Raw genomic sequence first — 21620 nt, 5'->3', positions numbered from 1 at the left:
GTGAGGTGGGGCGCGGCGGCTGGGTGGGCGGGAAGGGAGGCTATGGTGAGCGGAGAGGCGGAAGCGGCTCAGTCAGCATGCAGGGCTGGGCGCTGGGTGACGGGCTGGGCGGGTGGGCGGTGCCGCCGCGGCGGAGTAGGAGGCATCCGGGGCAGGGCGGGGAGGTTTGGGGCAGGCGGGCCGCGCACTCACTAGGGGCTGTGGTCCCGGTAGTTGTGGATGTTGACAGCGGCTGTGATGCCACAGATAATGAGTGGGATCCCTCCCGCGATCAGATAGAACCTGGAGAGGAATGGGTTTGGGGGTCAGAGAGTTGGGGAACAAGGAGTGGGCCAGGTGCTCAGAACCCTCACCTTGGGGTCTCTGTCCTGTCCTCTTTCCCCTAGAAATTATGTCAGAGTTTGTTTGCCAGGGATGCAATGCCCCTCCAGGGCAGGTCAGCAGGTCCCTAAGGGATTTGGCCAAGACTGTTCTAAGGGACAGTGGCCAGAATTGCTTTCTGTCACCCTAAACAGTGCAGAAGCCAGGGGTGCCACTTGGGTTCCCAGGATCCCTGCCCAATGCCCTTTGAAGTCGCTCCCTTTCTGGCCTTGTCATGCCTGAAAACCCCAAGGATGCACCCCCTCCATGGCACTGGGCAACCTAGTGCCACCCAGGGCCTTGACTCTTCTGCCTTTTTTTTTTTTTTTTTTTGGCTGAGGGATCTTAGTTCCCTGACCAGGGATTGAACCGTGGGCCCCCTGCAGTGGAAGCGCTGAGTCCTTACCACTGGACCCCCAGGGAACTCCCCACCTCTTCTGTCTTGGGAGTGTGATCTCCCAGGACCTTGTACCCTGGGAGAGCATCCACCCTGGGAGAACAGCTTTTGGTGTCCTCCCCCGACACCTGAGCCCTTCCCCACTGCAGAGCTGACGTACCGGAGCATGGGTCGGGGGGCAGGCAGGGCAGCATCCCCTTCTTGTGGAGGTGGGGCCCTCCAGGTAAGCTCCTTGTGGAGGACACGGGCCTTCACCCCCATCCAGAGCAGTGTGGACAGTGAAGAGTAGTGCAGGGTGATGCCCACCTAGAGGGTCAAGGCACTGAGGCTGGGGGACTGGCCGTCCCAGAGCCTCAGCCCCGCAGTGCTCTCCCGTGCCTCCCTTGTGCCCGGCCTCCAGCTCCACCCAGAGCCTCCCCAGGGTTCTGTCCCTGCCAGTACCCTCTCTACTTCCAGCCCAGGGTTCTCGCCCATGCCAGGGACTCTCCATGACCCTGTCGTTGCTGCCTGGCTCGTCCCCGACCTCTTCCATCGTGGGACCCCACTCTCCACTGTGTCCTGTCTCCTAGTGGCTCTGCTTCTCACCGCCCCTACTCTCATGCCCACCTCACCCACGAGGCTGGGCACGGAACAGCAGAGCGGGAGCCCACTGCCGTGAGCCCCCTTCCTCCCGCGTGCCTCCCTCCTGTACCCGAGGCTGCCGTCCCCGATCTTGGAGACCCCCCACCCCAGCCCTTCTCCTGCTTACCGCCTGGCAGACCACCTGGTAGTTGGTGAGCGTGATGCCTCCCGCAAAGACGGCAGAGGTCATGGCCATGTGGAAGCACAGGTTCAGCAGCATGTGCCAGCCCTTCCGGGACACATGGATGGAGCTGCCACAGAAACGGTCTTTAACAAACGGGCCACCCAACCCAAGGCCAGGCCTAGGGGGGTCTCAAGGCCACTGGGAGAGTCAAAGAGGAGAAGGCAGATATCCGTGTGCACGCGTGGGCGTGAATGGGATGCACACCTTAACCCCCAAACGCATTTTCCAACTGCAGAACCTTCGAAGGAAAGGCTAGGCAAGAGCCTGGGAAAGGAACACCCACTGTCACCTTGCCAGCACTTAGTGACACCCAGCATGCCCTCCCTTCCCGCAGGAGCTCTCACCTGTGGTGGAGGATGTAGGTGATGATGGTGGAGAAGAGGCATAGCAGCAGCAGGGCTGTGCAGGGGTACACGACGGGGTGCAGGCCTGCCCCTGAGCCCTCCACCTCCCTGGGGAAGGCGCTCAGCTCCTGGAAAGAGCAGAGAGAAGTGAGTAAGGGGAAGCCGGGAGTGGAGAGGCCGCCCTGTGGAGTCCCGGCCGGTCCCCCAGGCCAGTTTTCCTCTTCCCAAGCCCAGTCAGCTTTGGGCCCCAGCTCTGGCCCTTGGTCCATCTGGGTAGCAAAGATGTAGGCACCACGACACCCTCTCTTAGAAGGTCGGTCTAGGTGGCGTTAATGATCTGCCTTTCTGGAAACTTTTCAGGTTCCCAGCCCGAGAATCAGAGAGGAGGGAAGAGGGGCAGGTTCTGTCTGTCATACAGCTGCGTGCCTGCTCAGGATCTGGAAGAGCGGGCTGTGAAGTGTGGTGCGGGCACGGGGGCTGGACAGGGGTGAGTGGGGAGGGTGACCGGGAAGGAGAAACGTTCCCAGATCTTTTTTCACTTTAACGATCTGGGTGTCAGAGAGTGCAGGATGTGGAGACCAGGCTGGGTGGTCTCTGATCCGTCTCTCTCAATAATGGAGTGGAGGCAGGACCTCTCTGTCTTTTTGTTGTTGTTGTTCTGGGGCTGCTATTAATGGGGATGACCTGATAGAGGGCCTGAGGACCTGCCCGTCTTCTGAAAGATGAAGAGGTATGGGGGAGACCAGAGGACCATTTATTTCCCTGCGAGTCCTGACCGTCACGAGGCCCGATAAGGCCTCTGTTTTTTCAGGATTTCTGTGGTCCCAGGTGCTCAGAGTGCCCCTGGTCCCCCCGCACCGGCGCCCATTCTGCGTTCCCCTGCCCTCCACCCCCGTGCCCGCTACCCTCACCATGAGCACGGCCACGTTGCCCAGGTGCTGGCACTGCAGGGAGCTGACGTGGGGCTGGCTGGAGCGGAGCTGGCAGCCTTCAGAGCTCCAGCCCCCGGGCCCCCCCGGGCCCTCCTGGCTCCACCAAGCGGCCACGGGCTCGGCCCCCTCAGCCCAATGCCGCAGCGAAACGGCCACCGGCTCAGTCAGGTTTCCCACGCTGCAGCCACCTACAGGGGAGGGGGTCCACTCAGGCTCCGTCGGGGCATGCGCTGGGCTTGGGGAATAGAGTTAGATGCCAAGTGCGGGCCTGCCCCCCAGGGCCTCAGCCTAACTGGGGAGACACAAGGATGAATCAAAATAAAGGCACCCGGAGGTGGTGGCCCACCTAAGTGCCAAATGAGTCGTGGCGACATGCCCAGGAAGGGAGGACTCTGGGGTCCGGGACAAGAAGGTGGAAGGTGACGCGGAGGGAGCGGGAGCCCGGCTGAAGGGAGGATTCAGGAGGGCACCCTGAGGGGGACGTTGGCACCAGGTGACGCAGGGGGACGGAAGGAGGCCCAGGTGGGTGGAGGGTTCGTGCTGTAGCCCTTTGGAAATCTACGAATCTGGGCTGTGAAACCCAGGGTCTCTTGAGCCTTTTCTCCACCAGTCCGTTCCTTCACGGGACATCCCTGCCCCTCGCCCGCGGAAATAGTTCAGGGCCACCGCCCCCGGCCACCTCCAGCAGGGCGCCAGGGGCGCGGGGGAGGGCTCCCGGGAGGCGCGGTAGGGCGGGTGGGGTGCAGGCCCTTACTGGTTCCCGCAGAGATGACGGGGGTGGCCACGCCGCGCCTCTTGCCAAGCCCAGCGGCTCCAGGGCGGGAGGTGTTGCCGTGGCTGCGGAAGAGACGGCCGTTTCGGAAGACGAGCAGCTGCAGGGTGCAGTCTGGGGGGCCCGGGGGGGCCAGGGCAGCCGGGAGGGACGAGAACAGACTGGGCGGCAGCTGGATGGAGGCCAGGGCCACGCTGTTCTGGGGGGAAACAGGAGTTCCTCAGAGACACCCGGGGTCCCTGGGGCCCCGCTGTCCTCCAGCCCCTCCTCCTCCGTCCCCTCTCCCCCTGTCGGAGTCCTGCGTCCCCTCACACCATCCACCTGACCAGGCGCCCGCACCTCGTACCTGCCCTCTCAGCATCCTCCCTCCCCCGGCGCCCACCTTGATGTGGAAGGACGACAGAGAAACGTTGGGCCTCCCCGTGGTACAGCGGAAGCGGAGCTGCTGGTCGGCCAGGGGCTCCGGCTCCGGGGAGGGGTTCTGGCCGGGACCCAAGGGCCGGGTGCCCGGCGCACCGGCCTCCCTCCTCTGGAAGGCCGTGCAGGTCAGGCCCACGTAGCTGTGCGGCTTGATGAGGTAGGCCTCCAAGGCCACGTTCCTCGAGTTCTAGGGACAGGGACCTTGTCACCCCTCTCCTGGCCTTCTCCTGCTGGAGACCGCAGACCTGCTCAGGCCGACCCGCCATCCTTGCTCATCACTCAGGGCCTGGCAGCCTCACGTCTGCCGTGGAGTCCCCCGAACCCCTGCTCTTCGGCCCCTCCTCCCACTCGCTCACACCCCGTCCTGGAGCTGCCCCAGCTATGCCGGGAGCAGGGTCCTCGCCCGCCTCGTATCTCCCCCAGCACCCAGCACGGTCTCACGCAGAGGAGATGCCGTGCGCTGCTTGTTAACTGGTCCGCCCCGCCCCCCCCCCCGCCGCTGGAAACTCCCCCTCTTCTCAGGGCACAGAAGTCTCCGTTTCCCCTCCTCCCCCCCAGTGCTGCTGCCTGGCTCCCAAGCCTTCCTCCCGGCCCTCCTCCTTCCCACCCCCACGTGCTTCCATCCGGCTAGCCCTTCAGCTCGGGTCCCCGCACGAAGCCCTGTGTAACTGCTCCGATGTTGCTGGCCTCCCTCTCCTCTGCCCTGCTCTCGACCAGTTGGAATTTGATGCCACACAAACGGAACCCTAGTCACGTTCGGTGTTCTCGCTAACTGGGCGCACGGCTGGTGCACACTCGGAGGGCTTGCTCCTGGGTGACCAGGGCTGGCCCCCCGTCACCTCTGAGGTCCCTCCCTGTCCCTCCCTGGGTAGGGCACCCTCCCAGCTGGCCCACCGTACCACAGAGATGTGCTGGGCGTGGGCGCTCAGGGCGGCCCCCCCAATGCGCTCCAGGGCGCCCACGATGCCGCTGCAGGCCTTGTCCTCGCGCTGGGCCAGCCACAGCAGGTGCTCGTCCACCAGCATCAGGTTGCTGGCCATATCCACCATCACCTCCACCAGCTGGAGGCGGGGGCGGAGTCACTGAGGTCAGGAGGGGGACTGGGGACCCAGAGGCTCGGGCGGGACCGGCTTGAGCAGGTGGGGGGCAGGTGATTTCCAGGGGCCCCAGGGGCCCGATCGAATCTCACCTCTTTGATCTGGTCGACGTAACCCAGAAACTTCTGGATCATCTGAGCCACGTAGACAACGTCCATCATGTCGGAGAAGCTGGCGGCCTCGGCCGTGTATACTCGAAGCTGGTGGGCCAGGGTCAGCGCGTTGGAGGCATTGATGGGCATCTGGGGGTGTGGGGAGGAAAGGGCACCGTCTAATCTGGCTCCTTCTCCCCCAAAACAGCCCGGGGGCCCCCTCCCCTGTGCTGATGCTCAGAGCAACGGGGCCTAGGGAGCAGGGTCTAGCCCACAGCTGGGTCTGATCCAGAGAGGAGGCGAAGGTGAGGAGTGAGCCCTTCCCAACTCAGGGCCGCCCACCGGTTATGCCACTGCTTGAGGACAACGGGACGACCCCACGCTGTCCCTGCTTTCTGCTTAAGGCTGCCCTTGCTGTACTGGGGACCTTGGGGTGGCCCACATGTCCCGAGTGTGGCCCTGGGGTTCTGAGTCCCCTGGGGGAGGGAAAGCTAGAGGAGAGCATGAGACACGGTGCCCATGGCCCCTCACCGTGCCTCCCAAGGAGGGAGCACAGCCCGTGAGGCCAGCAGGCTTCTCCCCTCCCCCTTTCCCGCACCCCCCCCCCCCCCCCCGGCCTCACCAGCACAAAGGTATAGAGCACGCGGGTGATGTCGTTGGTGTACAGGCAGTGGGAGTAGTCCCCCGGCTCCCAGCGGCCGGCTCGGTCACACCGGCGGGAGGCTCGGGTGCCAGGGGCACCCCCGCTCAGGGGCACCGAGGTGAAGGGGTACTGCAGGCAGGACTGGTAGGCTGTGATGCCAGCCAGAGTTCGAGGCCACCTGGGGGCAGAGGCGGGAAGTTGCCGATGGCCCAGGCTTCTCAGGCCAAGAGTCCCTCCCCTGCCCTGAGAACTGTGAGGCCAGACCCCTCGGGAGCTGCAGGAAGGGTCCAGAAGAGGGTGTTTGTTTGGACTGGACTTCAAGGGCTGCCCAAGCTCCACCTTCTTTCTAAAGCTGAGTGCTGTCACTGGTACTGCGAGGCTGGACTTGAAGTCCTGAGTTCAAGTCACTTATGCTTTCTGGGCCTTAGTCTTCTCAGCTGTACAATGGGGAGAATAACTCCTCCCCTGCCTAAGTGAGAGGCCACTGGGATATGAAAGTGTGGCATCCGTAGTGGGAGAGCTTTGTCAACTACGCACGTAAGGAAGAAAAAGCAAAAAAAAAACCTTTTTGTTCTGCACAAGCACATTCAGAGGGTGATTTTATACAAAAGGATACGGTCTCTATAAATACACCAGCGGAACCTGGAGCTGAATGACAAAAGGCAGTGTCTTCTCCAGCTTGGAGTGGGTGGGGGACTGGTCACGGTCCCAGGGGCAGGAGCGGGGTGTGGGCCGGGGCCTGAGTCTCGAACCTGAAGTCCCCGCGGTTGTTGGCGACTCGCTCAGCGGGGCAGTAGGAGGCCGAGGTCTCCAGCACCACGATCTCCACCTTCTTGCTGGCGTTTCCCTGGACCGTGGACACGGAGCACTCCCATTCGCCTGAGGCCCACACGCCGATGTGAGACAGGGTCAGCTCACTGTGGGCGGGTGGGCGGGCGAGGGCTGGCTGGAGGCACTCCTGGCGGCCACGCCACCCTCCCCAAGCGCCTGGGGGCCGCCCTGGGGCACGCAGGGCATCAGCTTCAGGCTCATTTCTTTAACTGAGCCAGGGATACACGTACATACTTCTTGAACTCTGATTGGCCTTCCGTTAGTGTTTTTCTGAGCTTCAATTTCCCCATCCCTTTATTTATTTATTTATTTTGGCTGTGCCGTGCGGCTTGCAGGATCTTGGTTCCTCGACCAGGGTGAACCCCGGCCCTGGTAGTGAAAGCGCTGAGTCCTAACGCCCGGACCGCCAGGAAATTCCCCAATTTCCCCATCTTTTATCACAGAGATAATATTACCTCTCTTGCAAATCTACTGGAGAGATCAAGTCCAATAATACAGGTGAGAGCCGCTATATCATTGTAAAGGCACTGAAGAAATGTCAGATATAATCGTTTTTTTTCTATCAGGCATTCAACCTGTGTCCCTCATCCAGACCATTTCTGACTTAGTCCTGGATCTGTGTCCACACGCCCGCACGTATTCCCAGATCAGGCCACCTCCTTTGCGGGGTGCGTGAGGGTACTGTGGCCACCCCCGCCCGCGCCGTGGGCCCAGAAGGGGCCGCAGGTCCTGTACCTGGTGATGAAGGTGCAGTCGTGGATGAGGCTGTCGCCCAGGAGGATGCCCGCCTGCTCGTCGCCCTCCACAGGGGCCCGGTTGTGGTACCAGCGGACGTGGGTGTCATTGCCCAGGTAGCTGGCCGAGCACTGGAAGGGCAGCCGGTCGCCCTGGAAGACCACTTGGCGGAGGGATGGGATGAGGTGATGTGTGTGCAGCTCCAGGGCCCCCTCTGTGGGAGGGGACACTGGCAGTGAGGCTGAGTGACGGGTGAGGGTCCAGTGGGGGCAGGGCCAGGCCCCTCTGTCTGGTCTGGAGCCCGCCCCAGCTCGGAAGGAGAAGGGGGGCTGGAGAGTCTCCGGAGATAAGAGCGCAGGAGAGGAGCAGGCGGGTTTCGAACGAATAAAGATGCTTCTTTCCACTGCACGCTTGTCACCCCAAGAGGTGGGACCAGATGAAAACATAAACAAAGCAGCGGCCCCAAAGGAAGTTTACAAAAGCAGATGGAGGACCGGCCCCCAGTGGGATCTGAGGGAGAGGACGCCCTGGAGACCAAGCCCAGCGCACAGAGAGCCTTGAGCCAGCAGGGGCCCCTCAGGAGGGAGCCTGAGGGTGCGGGTTTGCTCACCACAGCGCAGCTGGGCCTCCTGGAGGCCGCCCAGGGCCTGGGCGTGCAGGGCGCTGGGGTAGGCACAGAGCGTGCGCTCCGACAGCTGCAAGGAGCGATTCCGGGCCCAGGACAGCAGCCAGCGCAGGCGGCAGTCACACGTCAGGAACTCGGTGCCCAAGTCCCTGCAGGGGGGTGGAGGGGCCACAGGGTAGAGCAGAGGGAGCGTGGGCTCCCGGGGTGGGGCTGGAGAGGGCCGGGGAGGGCAACATTGTGCACGCGTGCCTTGCTGCCACCATGGCTGCCACGGCAAGCACGGGGAGGCGCGTATGGTGGAGCTGCAGCCATCGGAAGGCTGGCCACGTGGGCACGGTGCTCATGCGTCTCCCTCCTGGGAAGTGGAAGGAAGCAGGGGCCTGACTGCTGGGGCTGGGGAAGGATACTCACACAACCTTAAGGGCTGGCAGCTCATCAAAGACCCCCGGGGGCAGACTGGAGAAGATGTTTCCAGATATGTTTCTGCAGGGAACAGGGAGAGGGGACCTTAGGCTCTCCCTGGGCCACAGGAGGTGGGTGGTGAGTGACGAGAACGCGGGGACCCGTGAGGCTTTGGGGAGCCTTCCCTCTGCCCCCCTCCCCGCCCCTCACTCACAGCCGGAGAAGCCTGGGGAGGCCTTGGAAGGTCTCAGAGGTGAGACAGCCAATCCGGTTGTTGGAGAGATCTCTGGAGAGACACACACAACCTCAGCAAGTCGGCCACGTGGTAGCGCACGGATCCGCTTGTGGCGGACACACGCGTGTGGGCGGGGCTTGTGGGCGGGAGCGGAGAAAGAGACGGTGCTGGGGCGTGAAATGTCTGCCCCCAGCCTGCTGCGTGCGGGGAGGAGAGGCAGTGAGGGAGGGTGAGTGGGAGGGCGGCGGCCCCCACGGGACCGCCTCCAGGGATGAGGGGGCTGGGGCGTGGGGTCAGGACAGGCCACTCACAGGCGCTTCAGCTCCCCCAGGCCCAGGAAGGCGCCCGCCTGCACTGTGCTGATGACGTTGTTCCTCAGGTCCCTGTGGGAAGCAAGCAGGGGCCTCACACCTCGCCCGCTCCGGGGCCACGCGGCTCCCCGGGGCGGGCGGCCTCACCGCCGCCAGTGCTGGGCTCTCGGTTTCCCTCTAAGTCCCTGCTCGCCTCAGCGCGGCTGGGAGGCCGGAGGAAGGACCTGGCCTCTCAGATGGGTCCCCCTCCGCCTCCCTGGCTCCCTGGTCAGGGAGGATGCAGACACCGAGAGATCCGGGGGAAGGGCCTCGGATGAGGAGGCCGACGTGGCGGAAACGGGAGAGGAGCGGGCCCTGAACCGGGAGTCAGGAGGCCTCGGTTCCCGGTTCCCACGAGCTGCCCTGAGTTTCTCAGTCTCTCAGGGCTGCTGTAGAATCCTTTGAAAATGGGTGTAACGGCCCTTTGTCAACTGCTACACAAAGGTTAGGTCATCTTGAACCTGGCCGCTGGGAGGTACTTTAGAGCCATCGGGCGGACGCTCCACCTGGCAGGTGAGGAAAGGTCCCGGGCTGGCTGGTGACCGTGTGGATGCTGCCCCGGGGGGGTTGTCCATCACCTGGCCCCGCCCCTCAGCCCTCAGATGAGGAAGCCCAGCCGAAGGGGTCACCTGCCGCCCCGCCCCAGGCCTCCTCAAGCCCTTAGTGCAGAGAGAGGGTGGCAGGGGAAGTGCCACCTCGGCCTGGGCTCCAGCAGGGCACAGACTGGACAGAAGATGGCAGTTGGCCCCCAGGCACCACAGGGCCAAGGGTCACCCACCAGGAGGGACGAACTGCAGGGAAGTTTTCAGAGTAGCTTCTGTCCCAGGCTCCGGTGGCTCAAACTCCATCGCACGGTCAGAGTGCCACCCTCCCTCCCCTTTGTCACATCCTCCCAGGGGCAGCAGGGGCAGGCCGAAGGGACAGTCCCAGCCCACCGGGGACCGGCCGGTGCCCACATGGCCCCAGCCCCCCACCAGACCCGGCAGCCCTCTGGGACCACTGAGGCCCAAGGCGATGGCCGGCCCCCTGGCCTGCCCCAGCACCCTGTCCTCTCTGGGGCACAGCCATGGGGAGGGGCGCCAGGCTGACCCAACATTTGCCCACCTACCCAAGCCCTACCTGGGTCTTTCCCAAGCCAAACCAGAACAGGCTGGCGGCCCACAGAGACCTTACCAGGAGCCTCACTGCCCACCTGGGGGCGGGGAGGGCCGCAGCCTCCTGGCTAGCTCCCTACGTTCCAACATCCTCTCGGGCCCACCCAAGCACCCAGGAGATCATGAGGCAGAGGGCAAGGGTGGGGGGTTCCCGGAATAACCAACTTAGGTTGGCCTGTGGGGTCAGCCTGCTTTCCAAGGCCCTGCCCACCCCCACCCCCCCTTCCCTGGCCCAGACACGCCCTCTTGGCTCTGCAGGCCAGAGTCTCAGGGGCAACTCCGGATTATGGGCAGCAGGGGGTTAACTGAGCCAGCTCCCTTCTGGGGGGAGAGGAAATGGGTGTCCAGGATGGGGAGGTGCCACCCCAGCAGGGGGCCTGTTTTCACGCAGACAGTCCCAGCTGGGGACAAAAACACCCAGAGAGAGACAGACAGAGACAGACAGGCACAGAGAGAGACACAGACAGAGAGACAGAGAGAAATGCAACAAATCCCCTGCCCAGCCCTGCCCCTGGCCGGGGCTCATACCAAGGACTTGGGCTGCATAACCCTGCGCCCCACTGAGAAAGAAGAGGAAGCCCCCAGAAGGGCTGCTTCCTAGAGGCATGACTTCCATCCCCAGCGTGCAGGCAGGGAATCTGCGAGAAGGCAGCCCCTAGAAGGCTCCTGCAGAGTGGAGGCTGGAGATGGCGGGGAGAGCGCCCGCCCGCCCAGGGTTGCCCCCCCCCCCCCAGCACAGCCCCGTCCTCCGATGCTGCTCCAGCCCGTGCCCCCGGCCCCTCTTGGGCTCTGGCCATCCTCAGGGCTCCGCCTCCCACCCGTGTGGGGGACGAGCAGAGGGAAACACATTCCTCATTGTGTCACTTCCCTTCATGGGCTGCCAAGGGGCCCAGGCTGCAGCCCCCCACCCCTTCCCTCTCCGCTCACTATGTTTATTCTCATTTCCTCCCTGGCCCCCCTCGAGAACCCCCCGCCCGGCTGCCCCACTGATGCTCTACAGATGGGAGCAAGGCAGCCCGCTCGGGCCCAGCCCCTTCCTGCCCTGGGTTTCCTGCAGCCCGGGCCAGCCAGGGCCTTCTGAAAGGGGAGCTTCCAGCAAGTGTCGGCGGTCCTGACCTCTTGTCTCACGCCCGCAGAGAGGCTTCCGGGGTGACCAAGGCAGCCCTCAGAAGGAGTGCCCTCAGAGATGGCCTGCTGGCCTGGACCAACCAGTCTTGGGTCCTCTCCGGAGGGGCACAGGCCAGGGGCGGCTCCTGGCTGAGCTGGTAGCCCGATACGGGCTGGTCCCTGGGCAGCTGAGGCCTCCTGGTCCCTAAGGTGGGGGACGCAGCTCTGGGGCTGTACCCTCCCTAGTGGTAGGAGGAAATGCTACCGTAGAACTTGGATATTTTTGTGGACCCACGAGGCCCCTATAGGTTGGTGGTTCTGCACCTTTCTCGCTCAGCACATCCTTTTGAATATCTGATGAGGGCTATGGAGTCCTGCCCTAGAAGAAGGCACTACCCCCAGTATTGTGCATCTGATTTCAGGGGCTCGTGGAACCTAGGTTACAAACTCCTGCTCTGGACTTGCTCATTGGATTCCTTCATTCCTTAGGTGAGGTCGCAAGGACGCACAGATGCTTCTATGATGTGGAATCTCCTGCCCTCTGTCTGCTTCCACAGACCTCTGGTCTTGGAACCTGGAGAAAATGCAGCTTCTGGGTGGAGCCTCCCTCCCTACACCCCCTCGCCTAATCCAGACCAGCCTCCTAGATCAAGATAGACCCCTCTCCCTGTACCTATGTCCACATGGAGGGGAAGGACACCCTATGGCAGAAGTTGGGGGGCAGGGGATCCCTGGGAGCAAATCTTGCCCTATGTCCTTCTTGGGCAAAAAGCAGCTCAGGAAGCTGAATGTGTGAGACTGAGTGTGTAAGCACAAGCAATAAAAGAGCAGATTGAGGACTTCCCTGGTGGCGCAGTGCTTAAGAATCTGCCCGCCAATGCAGGGGACGCGGGTTTGATCCCTGGTCCGGGAAGATCCCATATGCTGCAGAGCAACTAAGCCCGCAGACCACAACTACTGAGCCCGCGTGCCACAACTACTGAAGCCCGCGCGCCTAGAGCCTGTGCTCCACAACAAAAGAAGCCACCTCAACGAGAGGCCCGCACAGCGCAACGAAGAGTCGCCCCCGCTCGCCGCAACTAGAAAAAGCCAGGGTGCAACAACGAAGACCCAGCGCAGCCAATAAAAAAAGAGCAGATTGATACGTTAGACTTGAAAAGGTTAAACTTTTGCTCTTGAAAGGATACCACCAAGAAAGTTGAAAGACAACCCCTGGGATGAGAGAAAATATCTGCAAATCATATAACTGATAAGGGACTTCTATCCAGAATACATAAAGAACTCTTACAACTCAATAATAAAAAAACAAATAGCCCAGCTGAAAAAAATGGGCAAGGGATTTGAATAGACGTTTCTTCAAAGAGGATATACAAATGACCAGTTAATGCATGAAGAGGTGTTCAACACCATTAGGGAAATGCAGATCAAACCCACAATGAGAGACCACTTCACGTCCACTAAGATGGCTATGCTTTAAAAAACAGAGATTGGAATCCTTATATATTATAGATGGGAGTGTAAAATAGTGCAGCCACTTTGGAAAACAGCTTGGCAGTTAAAGTTACCATATAACCCAGCAATTCCACTCCTTGGTACAAATCCAAGAGAAGTGAACATACATGAACACAAGAACACATATAGGAATCTTCATAGCAGCATTATTCATAAGCCCCAAAGTGGAAACACCCCAAATGTCCATCAACTAATGAATGAGTGAACAAAATATGGTATCTTCATACAATGGAATATTATTTGGCCATAAAAAAGAATGACTTGCCGAACATGCTATAATATGGATGAGCTTTGAAAACACTATGCTTGCTGAAAGAATCCAGTTACAAAAGATTACATACTGTGTGCTTCCTATTTATATGAAATGTCCAGAATAGGCAAGTCTACAGAGACAGAAAGTAGATGAGTGGTTTGCTTAGGGCTGGGAAATGGGCGGGGGGGTGGGGGAGGGGGAGGAACGGGGAGTGATTGCTAATGATTCAAGATTTCTTTGGGGGATGATGAAAATGTTCTAAAATTAGATTATGATGATGATTGCACAACTGTAAATATACTCAAAACCATTGGATCCTACGTTTTAAACGGGTGAACTTTACGGTATATAAATTATGTCTCACTAAAGCTGTTAAGAGTGAGTGTGTGAGTTTGTATGACAGCGTGTGTGTGTGTGAGTGTGTACCCACGCTTGGACAGGGTGGGGCGGCACGAAGTTGGCTCCCTCTGGCCCCCAAAGACCTCCCTGCTTGTGGGTTTGAAAACCGAATTATAGGTTTGGAGGCCGCACAGCAGCTCCCCTGGGCCCTCCAGGACTTTCAGGGTTCCTTATAAAGTGGGGGGGGGGCTGGCTGAGGAGTGGGCAGGACCCCCCGCCGCAGGTCCAGGGTTGCCTAGGGGGAGGGGAAACGGAGAGACTGTGGGGACCAGGAGGAAACCCCAGGCGGTCCTAGGCTCCCTCGCAGCGCCACGCCCCGGGCCCCTCTTGTCTCTGATCTCATCCAGTAGGTATTTATGGAGCACATACCCGGTGCCAGGCATTGGGCCTACAACAGCGAGCAGGAGGGCTGTCCCCGGACCCACCGGCCTCCCTTTCCGCGCCCTCTGCCTCGGCGCGGCATTCCTCTCCAGCGTCGAGGGGCGGGGGAGGGGGAGGGCCACAACCCCGCCGCCTTACCCTCGGCCCCGCCCCCAGATTAATGGAAACCACCTGGCGGGTACGCCGCACGCACCGCCCCCGCCCCCAGGCCCCCGCATCGTTCCCGTGAGCATCTGCGTCTAATGAGTGCCCCAGCACCGCGGCATACCAGCCCCCGGGGCTCATTAATCTCATTAGGCAATGACAAATCATCCTGGGGCTGCCCAGGCTCCCGCCCCGGGCCCTCTCCTCCAGGCGTGCACAGGCCTCTGGGGGCGTGTGTCCACACAGTTCCACACGCAGGCCTGCACGTCCAGTCCCGGGCTCCCTTGACCTCTCCTGGGGGCTGTCTGCCCTGTGGCCGGCTCGGTCCACGGTCTGGGGGTTTCTCACTGTGACTGGGTCACCCTGGAGTCCAGGAAAGTCTTCGGGTGGCCAGCCCTCTGCTGAATGCGCAGGGAGGATCCGGGCAGAGATGCGAGGGACCCGAGAAATGATCCATCCGCGAGTCCTTTCCGCCCATAGACTTCATCTACAAGACCGCCTGCCTAGGGCTGGGGGCTCTGGACGAATCTAAGCGGTCTGGGGCGGCCGGTGTGACCTCTTGCCACTTGCAGCTCTTCCGAGGAGAAGGGGACGGCCGTTTACTGAGAGGCCGAGGTGTCCCCTGCTCTCTTCCTGGGTGAACTCATCTACCACCGTGGCCACCTGTCAGGGAGCCGTGCCTTGCCCCTTGTTCCAGGTGAGAGCCTGAACAGGCACCAGAAGGTAAATGGAGGTGGAATTCAATCCCAGTCTCTTTTCACTGCAGGGTGAAGTCCTGTGCCCTTTCATTGCCTGCCCCTGCACTCCAAAAGCCTTTCGTCTGGCTCGTCCACGCTGAGGGAGGCGGGACACAAAGGAGGGCTCAGAGACAGGGCCTCACACACCTCTGGGCCCTTCGGCACACTCCTGGGCTGGCCTTGAACTCTGCTGGACTGTTTCAGATTCTCCAGTTCAGCCTGCCTGGCTGATAAAGGTGTGCCTCCCCCATCCCACCTCACCCCCCAGTTCTCTGGAGCGCGGGTCCTCCCGTGGGATCATCTCAGGCACATTCCCTCTCGGGGCCCTCTCTGTGCCCCCTTCCCGGCCTCAGGGCCCTGCACTGCACAACAGGGGACCCCCCACACACACTTACACCCCACCTGTTTGCAGAGGCCAGAGGGGCGCTCAGCAGGGCAGGCAATGCCGGCACTTTCTGGAGCAGCCCACATCTACTCAGTTATCAGACAGGCCGCTAACTCCCGTGGGACTTGCTGCATGGACTGTGGGATGTGAAGCTGCCACAGGCTCAGCCGCCCCAGCCTGGACGGCTGAGTCCAAGAGGACAGAGAGATCAGTGTTTCCTGGCACCAACTGCACGCCAAGCCACGGCGTCTCGTTTGCAATGAATAGGCCCACAGTGCAGGGGTCATCTGGTCCACTGGTTCCCAACCCCAGTGAGCATGGGAATTGCCCGCATACCTTGTAAACAATTCCCAGGCCCCTGCTGACCTGACGAATTAGCATCTTCAGGACGGGGCCCAGGACCTCTCCCTACCTCTGGGGTAGTGGGTAGTGCCTGTGATGATTAGTTTTATGTGTCAGACTATAGCCCTCGGTGACTTAATCAATCACTAATCTAGGTGCTACTGCGGAGGTATCTTGTAGATGTGGTTACTGGCTGCAGTCAGTTGACTTTAAATAAAGGCGACGACCTCTGCTAACATGGGTGGGCCTCACCCAATCAGTTGAAGGCCCGGAGAGCAAAACCCGAGGTTTCCCAGAGAAGTTCTGCCTTAAGACTGCAGCATCCGTTCCTGCCTGACTCTCCAGCCTGCTGGCTGGTCCTACAGATTTTGGATTTGCCAGTCCCCACAATCACATGAGCCATTTCCTTAAAAGAAATTTCATTATAAAGAAATAATTTCTTGGAACTCCCTGGTGGTCCAGTGGTTAGGATTCGGCACTTTCACTGCCATGGCCCGGGTTTGATCCCCGGTCGGGGAACTAAGATCCCGCAAGCCACGTGATGAGGCCAAAAATAATAAGAAGAAGAAGAAAGAAAGAATTTCTTTGTATATTTATATAAGGACACAGCCACATACATCTCCTATTGGTTCTGTCTCTCTGGAGAAGCTTGACTGATACACTGGTGACCAGCCAGGCTGGAGACCCCGGGCTCCTCCAGCCCCTGCACTGCCTCTCCGTCCCAGGGAAGCGAGGCCGGGAGGCTGAACCCAGCACCCCTCTGCCTAGAAGCCTCCCCTCCTCTGAAAGCCCGGCCATGTCACTGGGCTTTTTGATCTTTTCCTTCTCCTGCAGCTCTGTGGGTATCACACACACCCAAGGATCATAGAGTTTTAAATCCAGAGTGCACTTTACAAACTGCCCTGTCCCCCCACTTTTTTTTTTTTTTTTTTTTTGGTCTTAGTTCCCCGGCCAGGGGTCGAACCCGTGCCCCCTGCAAGGGAAGCGTGGGGTCCTAACCATTGGACCGCCAGGGACTCCCCCCACCCCCACTTTTAACAGATGAGGAAACTGAGGCCCCAAAGTGAGGCATCCCTCTGACCCCGCCTCCCACCACTCCCCAGTCGCGCTGCCTTTCTTCTGCACCTCAAGCTCACCAGACAGGCTGGACCCCAGGGCCTCCCCCGCTGCTGCCTGTGCCTCTAGACAACTACCTGCCCGCCAGGTCCCTCCCTCCCTAGGGCTAGGGCTCCATCACCTCCAGCGAGGCCTTAACCTCATTACATAAAATAGCGGCCCCCATTCCAGTGCTTTCTGCCCCCCTTCCCCTGCTGCTTTGTTTTCCTCTGCAGTGTTTATGGTCTCCTCACCTATTATACATTTCTTTGCTACGTTCTGGGTCCCATCAGCGGCAGGTAAGTTCCCCAGGGCAGGCACCTGGCCTACCGCGTTCACTCTGGATGCCCAGCACGCAGCCTGGCACACAGAGGGGGGGCTCAAGAAACATCTCGAGAGTGAACGACTAGATGATTCCTAACAGGGCAGGGGCTCCAACTCAGGACCTAGAATTCTCACTCTAGCGCCCTTTCTCCTCCCTCAGCATAGGTCGTTATTCCCGTCTCCTCTCCCACTTTGCTCTGTTTGCCTCCCGTGGTTTGAGTGCACCTGCAGGGTGGCGATCTGGGTCCCGGCGCCGTGGGGAGGGGTCCAGCTGGGTAGGCTTGCGTGGGGGGAAGGAGAAGGCCATCGTCTCATCTTCACCAGAAAATCTACCCTCATGAGATTGAAGGACCACCCAGCAGACCCAGCGAGAGGGCAGACCCAGCAGCTTTTGGGCGGCTGAGGCGAGAGGGTAAAGATGGGAAAGATGTCCCAGAGGCCTCAGGAGGCTCTGGGCAGCTCTCGCTTGTGCTAAGGAGAAAAGAGACGGACGCTGGGCGGTGACTGGCCTTGGTTTGGCCGGGCCAAAGGACTGCGGGCAGCTGCGGTTAGTTTTTCTCCAAAAGATCCCAGGAGGGAGCGTCTGCTTTCTGGCAACTCAGCCCTCTAAGACCAAGCCTGGGCTGAGCGTAGGAATCACAGCTCCTGAGTGCTTAGCTGCTCGTGGAGGAGCATGTTGGTACCTAACGAGTCTTCTAAGTAGCAGCTCGGGGGCAGCCCTTCCTCCCTTTCGGGACCCGGTCACGGCTGTCTGCGCGCACCGAGGCTAACATCCCGGGAGCCCTCCCACCCCCAGCATGCCCTGATCCTACAGAACGTGCTCCACCTTTCCACGCCAAACGTGGCTGTGTCCCTTTCCACCTGCCCCCAACCCAGCCGGGCCACCAAGCTCTCCCCACAGGCAGCTTGGGGGAGAGCTTTCCCTTCCCTTGCGAAGTGGGTGTCATAGAGACAACCTCGTAAGATTGTTGTCCTGGTTAAAGATCTACACTCCATCATGTCGGTACTGCATCTCTATTACCCTTCAACTTTCTAGCCTTCGTTGTTCCCTCCTTTGGACTTTACAGAAACCCCGACCTACTTCCTTCCTATATATATGGCAAGGTCTGTGGTCTCACTACACTGTGATCCCTTTGGCTGTTTGAGAGCAGGCGTCTGCCTTATTCGTTCGAGTCCCCCATTGCTCTGATCCAAGCCTTTCAGGCAAAATGGTACTAGAGGGGGCAGGACCCTGTTGGAGGCCTTGGGAACACCCAGCAGGTGGAAGCAGAGCTAGGAGACAGGGGCTTGGACGTGGGGGGGATGGCAAGGGTCCGGCTCCAGGACGGGCCGGAGGCCCAGGGGTCCCGTGGAGGAGACAGGACCCAAAGCTGTTGTACACGCTGTGGGTCGGGGGTTGCCAGCTGAACGGGGAATCGAGAGAGGGGTTGACTCAACCCCTCCTTTGGCACGGACTTGCCCGTGACCGAGGCAGGTCCCCAATTCTGGGAAGGAGCTTTTCTCGGGGCTAGCAGGGCCCTTGCCGTCTGTCCACAGGGCAGCCGAGGATGCTGTTGCTGATGCAGCTGTAATCCAGGGCAGTGGGGATGGAGGGAGGGGGAGAAGTGGATGTGACCCACTGTCCCCACCCTCAGCCCAGGGCTCTGGCCCCTTGGAGCTTTGTTTGTCGACTGTGTTTATTAGGGAAGGAGCAAAGAGGCCTCAGTCGCACTAAATGCTCCCTCTGCCCTTTAGGCTGGGCCCCCAGCTGGGACAGGGAGGCAGCTTCTGGACAGTTAAGGGGCTCAGCCCTCATAGCTAATTGCTCATTAAAGAGTGTTAATGAGCTTCCCACAGCCACATCCCTGCCTGGACCAGCGCCCCACTTCTCTGTGCTGTGGCTGGTGAGGGAACTGGTCTCTCTCTCCCAGACCAGCCCCTCTGCCCTCCACTTGGTGGTCGAGTCCGATTGTGGGCCCTGCTCGGCCAGCAGGTCCCGGGCCCCTCAGCAGCCAGGATTCCTCGCCCTCCCTGGCCCGACCTCTTGCCCGTGACCTCCACCCCAGCCTGCCCGAGCACTTACAGTTTCTCCAGCAGGGGCAGTCCCAGGAAGGAGCCGTTCCGGAGCCCGGTGATCTTGTTGTTGCTCAAGAGTCTGGAGGAAAGGGGAGAACACAGAGGGGAGAGTGTTGCCTTCGGTGTAAGCGGCGCCCCCTGAAGCTGGGCGAGGAGCAGCCCCACCCTGGGCTCCGGGAGACCACGGGGAGGGGCCCGCGAACGGTTCGGGCGGACTGGTCAGCCCACGGAATGCCAGGTCGGACGCGTCACCTGCCCTGGGTCTCCCCACAGCCTGGATCTGACTTAGGCTCTGTACGCAGGTGAGCTGAGCAGGTGTGAAGTTGTGATGACCCGTTTTCGCCTTGGAACTACAGGGCCGAGCCCACGGCACCCCCTTTCTGCCCTCCACAGCTCTGTCTTGCTCAAGCCATTGGCCCAGTAATCTGAGGACAGTGCTGGGGAGAATGGTCTGGCAGGTAGAAGAGGAAGGCAGGCAGGTGGGAGGACCTGCCCTTCCTCGGGGTCTCCATCACTCCGGGAGCTGAGGACCTCACCAGAAGGGGACCCCTCCCTCCCCTCAAAGGCCCCCAACTCAGAGGGACGGAGTGCCCATGCGTCCCCAAGCCTGTCTATAGCCTTGACCGGAAACGGATGGAGTCCTCGGCCCCCGGAGGGAGCCCAGGCCTCAGCCTCTGCCCACTCGGAGTCTTGTTTATTTACTCGTTTGTATTTGTGGACGCAGAAAGGGGCCCCAAGCTCCTGACCCAACCCACTCTGCCCACCCACTCAGCCTTTCTCTGTCAGGCTCCCCGCTGGGAGGAGAGAGTGCCAGGCCAGCCAGAGGGCTCATCCCTTGAGTTAATTGCTCATTAAAAAGCTTTAATGAGCCTCTCAGCTCCAGCTCTTGCCTGCCCTGCGCTGAGGCAACGGTTTTCCCATCTTTGCTCTGAATGGTGGAGAACGGACCTGGGAAGGCCAGAGGTGCAGGCCTCGGGCCTCGCCTCCAGTGAGCAGCCTCTGGGCTGGATAGCAAGGGAGAGGGCTGGGGGCGGGGGCAGGGCCCGGGAGGGGCTGTCAGAGCTCTGCCCCAAAGCTTAATGGGAGTGGGTGGGTGCACAAACCAGACTGGCAGTGAGAGGACCCCAGACGTCCGTGCTACACCACGTTCAAGGGCACATGGAAAACAGACCATGGCCGGGACGGAGGCAAGGGTGGAAGGGGGCTTTGTGGGTCAATGGGAAGACGTGGACGCCTCACCTCCTTCCTCCCTTCTCCCCGCTCCAGAGAGGGCTCTCCTCCCCTTCGGGTCCCCCCCTCACTGTCCTTCCAATGGTGACATTTCCCAGCAAGGTGCTACACACACGCACGCACGCACGCACACGCGCACACGCGCATGCACACACACATTGTCTTGATATTTCAACAAGCACATCACAGTAGTCATCATAGGAATAATTAGAACTTTCTCAAACCCCTTTATTCTCATTTTATGGGTGAGGATAGTTTTATTTCACGTTACCTGTGGTGGCCAATTATAAATAATCTTGTCAGTTCTTAGGGCCTCGAATAGTCTCATTCAGGCCCTGGTGGGGCTGCGATGGCCCCCTGGGTGGGGACAGGCTCTTGATGGTGTGAGTTTTAAATCGAAGCCCGTCCCACCTCATCTGCTGCTCATTCCCTCATACACCCTCAGAGCCTGAGGTTCAGAGGTTGCATTAAATGTTGGAGAAGGCGAGAGGACCCCTCAGTATCCTTAGTAATGTCGGGAGGGGTCCTGAAATGTCAGGAAGAGGGGTGAGAAAGGGCATCTGTTTCAGCCTCCCCAAACCCCAAGGGTCTCTCCCAGGGACTGCCCCTCCCTGGGTCTTGGGAGGGAGAAGGATGGGGATGCTGATGGGGGGGCACAAGGGAGAGGTAGGGGGTATGGAAGGTTACAGGAACAGGGGGAGCCAGGTTATCACAGCCCCGTGCACGAAGGGAGAAGCCTGAGAACGTTCCCAAACTTGAGTGGAGTATGGACCTGTTAAAGGGAGGGGAAAAGTATCTTATTTCCTGCAAATATGTCTGAGGATCCCAGTTTGAGAAACACTGACTTTAGAAATGAAAATCTTACACTATGAAAATACCTTCTAGTAAAAAATTATCTCAGAATTATAGGCAAAGGGGCTTCCCTGGTGGCGCAGTGCTTAAGAATCCGCCTGCCAATACAGGGGACTTGGGTTTGAGCCCTGGTCTGGGAAGATCCCACATGCCGCGGAGCAACTAAGCCCATGCACCACAACTACTGAGCCTGCGCTCCAGAGCCCGCGAGCCACAACTACTGACCCCATGCGCCACAACTACTGAAGCCCACGCGCCTAGAGCCCGTGCTCCGCAACAAGAGAAGCCACCGCAATGAGAAGCCCATGCACTGCAATGAAGAGTAGCTCCCGTTCACCACAACTAGAGAAAGCCTGTGCGCAGCAATGAAGACCCAACGCAGCCAAAAATAAATACATAAAATAAATAGAAATTAAAAAAAAATTATGGGCAAAAAATTTTTTGCTCAAAGATCATTGAATTGAAAAGAGAAAATTAAACAAATTCTCCAACTCCCAAATCCCCGATATTAAAACCTGGGATCCTAATTGGAGAACCCTATCCGGACAAGTCTAGTGGTAGTGTTGGGGGTATAGGTACCCCACATTCTCCAGACTCTTTGTCCTTTAAC

General features: G+C 60.0%; 1 protein-coding gene across 2 annotated transcripts in view; it reads right to left on the bottom strand.

Annotated features, from left to right (window-relative positions):
* The window catches only part of ADGRA2 (adhesion G protein-coupled receptor A2), a 35011-nt gene that overhangs the window by 3019 nt on the left and 10372 nt on the right, over window positions 1-21620 (bottom strand). Inside the window, exons 2-18 of one of the 2 annotated variants that reach the window (XM_060086169.1) lie at window positions 18936-19007; window positions 9002-9073; window positions 8670-8741; window positions 8465-8536; window positions 8039-8202; window positions 7429-7642; window positions 6615-6779; window positions 5842-6040; window positions 5220-5369; window positions 4930-5091; window positions 3993-4217; window positions 3593-3809; window positions 2818-3026; window positions 1907-2034; window positions 1506-1629; window positions 918-1063; window positions 193-282 (exon numbers count right to left, since the gene is read on the bottom strand). In XM_060086169.1, coding sequence (XP_059942152.1) covers window positions 193-282; window positions 918-1063; window positions 1506-1629; window positions 1907-2034; window positions 2818-3026; window positions 3593-3809; window positions 3993-4217; window positions 4930-5091; window positions 5220-5369; window positions 5842-6040; window positions 6615-6779; window positions 7429-7642; window positions 8039-8202; window positions 8465-8536; window positions 8670-8741; window positions 9002-9073; window positions 18936-19007 — 2481 coding nt within the window. The remainder of the gene's footprint in view (window positions 1-192; window positions 283-917; window positions 1064-1505; window positions 1630-1906; window positions 2035-2817; window positions 3027-3592; window positions 3810-3992; window positions 4218-4929; window positions 5092-5219; window positions 5370-5841; window positions 6041-6614; window positions 6780-7428; window positions 7643-8038; window positions 8203-8464; window positions 8537-8669; window positions 8742-9001; window positions 9074-18935; window positions 19008-21620) is intronic. The other variant, XM_060086171.1, reaches the window with a different exon arrangement.

This window comes from Mesoplodon densirostris, chromosome 20, assembly GCF_025265405.1.
Source record: "Mesoplodon densirostris isolate mMesDen1 chromosome 20, mMesDen1 primary haplotype, whole genome shotgun sequence".
NCBI classification, from domain to species: Eukaryota; Metazoa; Chordata; class Mammalia; order Artiodactyla; family Ziphiidae; genus Mesoplodon; species Mesoplodon densirostris.
The sequence above is the reverse complement of the archived record's forward strand: the minus strand, read 5'-3'. Positions and strand labels throughout refer to the sequence as shown.